Source organism: Branchiostoma floridae, chromosome 18 (genome assembly GCF_000003815.2).
Source record: "Branchiostoma floridae strain S238N-H82 chromosome 18, Bfl_VNyyK, whole genome shotgun sequence".
Taxonomy (NCBI): domain Eukaryota; kingdom Metazoa; phylum Chordata; class Leptocardii; order Amphioxiformes; family Branchiostomatidae; genus Branchiostoma; species Branchiostoma floridae.
In genome coordinates this window covers 18348080-18354060 of record NC_049996.1, presented here as the reverse complement: position 1 = coordinate 18354060, position 5981 = coordinate 18348080, and the positions used below count along the sequence as shown (strand labels likewise).

The 5981-nt window shown below is 42.2% G+C and overlaps 1 protein-coding gene across 1 annotated transcript in view; it reads left to right on the top strand.

The window, feature by feature from the left end:
- The window catches only part of LOC118405649 (DNA polymerase epsilon catalytic subunit A-like), a 57123-nt gene that overhangs the window by 20838 nt on the left and 30304 nt on the right, over nt 1-5981 (top strand). The window contains exons 23-29 of the mRNA XM_035805221.1: nt 119-282; nt 889-1084; nt 1787-1912; nt 3053-3141; nt 4727-4829; nt 5101-5181; nt 5499-5627. Of these exons, the coding sequence (XP_035661114.1) occupies nt 119-282; nt 889-1084; nt 1787-1912; nt 3053-3141; nt 4727-4829; nt 5101-5181; nt 5499-5627 (888 nt within the window). The remainder of the gene's footprint in view (nt 1-118; nt 283-888; nt 1085-1786; nt 1913-3052; nt 3142-4726; nt 4830-5100; nt 5182-5498; nt 5628-5981) is intronic.

Genomic DNA, 5981 nt, shown 5'->3' with positions numbered 1-5981 from the left:
TGGTCCTGATGGTGTAAAATGCGCTTTTCCAAAGTCACCACATCGGAGCCTGTGTGGGATTCAAACCCATCACCTTTAGATCATAGTCAACAACTCTAACATCGATACCGCCTTATAGGTCAAGGACGACTTCACCAACCATCAGTACCAGGAGCTGGTCAACCCTTCGACTCTCCAGTATGAGCAGAGGAGTGAGAACTCCATCTTCTTCGAAGTGGACGGGCCGTACCTGGCCATGGTGCTGCCAGCATCCAAGGAAGAGGGCAAGAAGCTGAAGAAGAGGTACGCCTAAACCAGTTTTTCTTATTCAGGGCTCGAAATACTTTTTTCTGCATACCTGCACTGGTGCAGGTAAGATTGAAAATAACAAGAGCAAAGCAGAGTGCAGCTTATATTCATCCTCTACAGTCAAGTTTACAGTCAATCGTACAGAGGTTTTTTAGAACGCCAGTGGGAGTCAAATACCCCACAAAACAGATTTCTTTGTAGCGAAATGGACCATTGTTTTGAGTATCGTCCATTCACAAGTTCTCACATACTGATCCTCTGGACCTGAACCAGACCTGGACCTGAATTTTCTGTACCGGTATCCACCCCTACTGTTAACCCTTGACTTAAACAGATTCAAATTGTACCCCATGGGGAAGCAAGTCCTTGGGAGCTTATTCTATAACTACGTACATTGTAGTTCTAGGAAAGAAGCTCTCGGTGTGTAACTTCCTCCTATTAGGAGGATTATATGGAGGAAAAAAGGATGCTTTGCTTCCCTGGAAGTGGCAAAACGGGTTCTTGTAGAGAAAGTTTGTATTGGAAGCACAAATGAGTAAAGTTCTGCTGAGCATTTACCATGAAAGTACCTGAATTTTCTGTACCGGTACCCACCTCTAGGTACGCCGTGTTTAACTTTGACGGCACGCTTGCCGAACTGAAAGGGTTTGAGGTGAAGCGGCGTGGCGAACTGCAGCTGATCAAGATTTTCCAGTCGTCCGTGTTTGAGTCGTTCCTGAAGGGATCGACGCTGGACGATTGTTACGCGTCTGTTGCCACGGTAGCAGACTACTGGCTGGACGTGTTGTTCAGCAAGGTGAGAAATTAAAAGACAAATTTTGAAATTTTTTGTAGACCTTTGTTTCCTTTAGTTTATATCAGAATTGGCATGTGTGTAGTTTGCTTTCTTTCTTTGTGGAATTGCAACTGAACCGGAAGGGAAATACTGAACCCTTGATTTATTTCAACATTTTGAAAATGGCCTAAAATTTCTGTAGTTTTTGTCGGCATGAATGAATGAGTGACAGCTTTTGCTTTAATCCACATGTTTGCACCTAAAACTCAAGATCCTTTTGATGGAATCGTTTGAATTTTGATGTGTGGTTGTTACTGATGTCCCTAAGGAACTTGGCGATTTCGGGGCCCCCTAGCAGTACTTTCAGGTACTGCAGCATTACAGGCTGACACTGCTTCCTTAAAGTAGTTTGGTATAATCCATGGACAGCCAGTCAGCCATCCCCAATGGATTACATGTACCTCTAATGGGAGGGAGATAGCTGGGATTGTTTGAAGGGAAAGGGAAGATCACTAATGATGTAAACTGTATCTCTGTTATATACGTTGTCTGACCTTTGCCTCTTCCTTCATGACCTCAATGAAAAGTGGCCTGCGGGCCGATTTGAGCTTTGAATGAATAAACAAAGGTTCAAACAAAGTAACATTTGATGTGATGGCATGGGGTACGGCTTTAAGAATTTCATAAAATCTCTAAATATTGTTTTTCTATTATTCCCCCCAGGCCTGTGACATGCCTGATGAGGAGCTGTTTAACCTGATCTCGGAGAACCGCAGCATGTCCAGAAAACTGGAGGATTACGGGGAGCAGAAGTCAACCTCCATCAGCACGGCTAAGAGGCTGGCAGAGGTGAGAACTGACTTCTTCCGTCCAACAATAAGACATCCTTGTCAGCTTTGATTTAATGTCAGATGGAAAGGAATTTCGTTCCCCTGTGGCAAGGGTCCGCATGAAATTAAAATCTAGAAATTTGCAAGTTGTTGTGTGTTATCCTTAAGTGTACTTTTTGGGTCACACTGGTGAGATAGCTATTAGTGTAAGAAGTAAAACCTAGTCTGTAGCAGTGGTGGCCTCAAATGTAGTTGCTGAAATGAGATGCAAGTGAAACATGCTGCATGAAATTTTTCACAACAGTAATAGAAAGCCAAGCTGAGAGAGAGAATAGAAGTCGTGTTTGCTGTGATACTACATATTGTAGCTTCACATCTCATCGCAATATTTATGTATTATGGTTTCTACAATGTATTGTGAAGATCGTGCAAGACTCATGGATGGCCCCCTACTATTTTTGATAAGTTTTGTGGGTTCTTGAGAGAATGTCCATACTCATTTTCTCTTGAGTGAAGTGAAGAAATAGCTATTAAGTACCTTCATTCCAGTGAGACAACAATGGGGCCTGCTAGGGATTTTTTTAGAACCTTTAGATTCTAGTCAAGTCTAGATTCTAGCATAGTCAATAAGCCTAAGGCCACGTTGATTTGATTATATGGATGACATCCGCGCTCGCACCAATTTTCGGCCATTTCCACAAAAAAAAAAAGTTTGGGACCACACAGTAAATTGTGCAAAGAAGCTGTAAAATGAGCACAAATATTCCATAGATTGAAAAAAAATATCAGAAAACAGATAATTAATGCCATAGAATGCCAATGTGTCCATTTTGCAATTGGTGAAACCCATTCGTCTTATTTTTTTTTTTCAGGTCTGTTTTTTTTTTTCGGATTGGTCCAAGAAGAAAACGTTTTGCACCCATATGATGTATTGGTCCCAACACCTAACTGTTGGTATACCATACTATGTGTTTGTAGTCCTATGTTCAACCTTCCTGGCCACATTGATTTCATACTAAAGCCAACTTTTTTTTTTGGCCAAACTTTTTTTTTATTGGCTCGCTCGCATCAATTTTGCAGTTCCAAGAGGATGTCATCCATATAATCAAATCAACATGGCCTAACCACAGACCACCTTGTTGCCACATGTTGCATGTAGTTCCTGGGAGACCAGATGGTGAAGGACAAGGGCCTGAGCTGCAGGTTCATCATCTCCAGAAAACCTGAGGGTGCTCCGGTCACTGAGAGGTCAGGTCAACTACTGACTATTACATGTATAAGCGCCTTCATAGTAGCCTGGGTACCATCAGGAAAATAGTTCACTCCGACGTTCATTATATATTATATACAGTCGCTTCTAGCTCTGACATTCATTATACACTATATCCAGTCGCTTCTCTGTGTTTCCGTCTGGGAACGCGGGCCATCTTAACGTCTGGAATCGTCCAAATTTTGGACGCAGGCGCTGATTGGTCCCCACATATGAGCGAATTATGGAATGGGTTCAAGTGATCGTTCGAACCGGTGTTCCAACACCGGAAAAGCCCCACGTCCCCTAGCGCATGTGGGCGCCGGCCTGTTGTCATCGAACGAGTGCTCTAGAACCCATTCCTTGATTCGCTCATCAACTGTCGTCACCACCAAACGGTCTGAATGTGCAAGTCTCCAGACGGATAGCAGAAGCGAACATAGGAGCGAACTACTATCCGGATGGTACCCAGGCTACCTTCATAGTTGACTAGTACATACATATAAGCATGTTCACAGTTACGAGTACGCGAGTGCTAAGACAGGTATTGAACTGAATTGCGTCTGCCAGTTCATTCTAGTGCTTGTGATGTTGAAGTACAATGTAGGTTCATAATCTCCAGAAAACCTGAGGGGGCTCCGGTCACCGAGAGGTAAAGCGAAACAAGTGACTATTACATACATATAAGCATGTTCACAGTTACGAGTACGCGAGTGCTAAGACAGGTATTGAACTGAATTGCGTCTGCCAGTTCATTCTAGTGTTTGTGATGTTGAAGTACATGTAGGTTCATAATCTCCAGAAAACCTGAGGGGGCTCCGGTCACCGAGAGGTAAAGTGAAACAAGTGACTATGAAAACCCATTTCATATACAACCCTAGCCCCCAGCGGCCCAGCTGTAGTAGACTCCATCATATACATGTAACTGTTCCTATCTTGATTCGTAATTTGATTATCCTTATTCATTATGTACCATTACCACTTTCTGCATATTACTTTTTATTATTACATTTATTATATAGCAATTATAAATAATTTAGTCTTCAGCATCACTAGAATAAAGTCCAGTCCAGTTCAGTTCATTCTAGTGACGCTGAACTGAAGTAGAGTGATGGATGTCACTCGAAATGTCTCTGAAGATTGAATTGTATTTGAAAAGATGTGCCATAAGAAGCTTCCTGTAGGTAAAAGAATGTGCAAACAGTGCACGTCAAACATGGTGGAAAACGAAACACATTTTATGTCAAACTGCTCTTTTTATGATCACGAAAGAAAAGAGCTGTTTGAAGAGGCCACCAAATTCCATCCAAACTTCTTAACATTCACCAACAAAAAGAAAACAATTCTCCTTCTAACTTCACAAAACCCACACATAATAGAAAAGGTGGGATCTTTCGTCTTCCACTGTCTTCGAAAAAGGAGTCGAACCCAATAACCCAGGATCTACAGTTAGCTTTTACTAGTTTTAGACTAGAGTAGACACCTTTGATATTGTTTTTTACTCTGTCTGAATCTCTCATGTTACCTGCAATTAGCCCACGGGCAAGAATTTGCAATAAACTGTATTGTTCTTCCCATCGTTAGAGCCATCCCACTGGCCATCTTCCAGGCCGAGCCCAGCGTGAAGAAACACTACCTCAAGAAGTGGCTCAAGTCCAACTCCATCACAGACTTCGACATCAGAAATGTTACTATTTTTCTCTTCTAAGTAGTTTTAGCCTAAACTTAAGTGTGTGTACAACTGAAGGGATAACCCGACTGTACATGTTTCCAATCCAAGATGAAGAAATAAATTTCATCTGCGTACGTTGTAAAGTCATTCTGGAGCATGGTCAAAGAAACTATTTTTTGTTTGTTTATTGAGTAAATACTTCTGGCTGAATATTATCAGGAACTGTTACTGTTATTTCGGTATCATTAGGAGAATAAGCACTTCAATGCTGTGTCTTTTTCCCCAGATCCTGGACTGGGGGTACTACATCGAGAGGTTAGGAAACACCATACAGAAGATCATCACCATCCCAGCAGCTCTGCAACAGGTGTGTGGGAGACTGAATATAGGCATGAATGACTCCTAGTAGCTCTATCTAGTATCTGTGCACCCAGTTTTTGATGTGGGTGCATCAGTGCACCTACATACATTGTTTCTGCCATGAAGGTACATGTATTTTGATGAAATACAATATTGTACACTACTTAAGATACAGCGTTTTCTTGACATTTATGATTTAAGTATTACAAATCTTTAAAGCTCTGAACAGTGTTGCCACTGTACATGCAGACAAGTGTCAGTATATTTTTGAAAACTTACCCATCCCTGCCAGCCAATCAGCTTCCTTGTCACATCCACCCACAGGTGAAGAACCCAGTGCCGAGAGTCGCCCATCCTGATTGGCTCCACAAGAAACTGCTGGAGAAGAACGACGTCTTCAAGCAGCAGAGAATCAGTGAGATGTTCGCTCCCCTCCCCAAGAAAAGGGTACAGGTAACTGTCGAACATTTGTTATTATTATTCAGGGCTCGAAATACTTTCACTACACGAAAACTTGAATATCCGGTCGTTTTTGGGGTTGCATATGTCCCGTGAAACCTGGTGTATCCGGGGCATGTGCAGTCATATCCTGTTATGACAAGCGCGGGTCCTGCATATTACCGCTTATGCCTGCACATCCGGTAATTAGACATGTATGGGGATATGCGGCCCCTGCTCACGTCTCGTGTCTTGAGTAATGCCAAACAAGAGACCATCTTGTGTGTGAATTGATAGACATAATGATGCTTTGTCATAAGAATAGGTTTGAGTAAGATTGGTAAAGGACATCCGTTTACATAAAAGTAC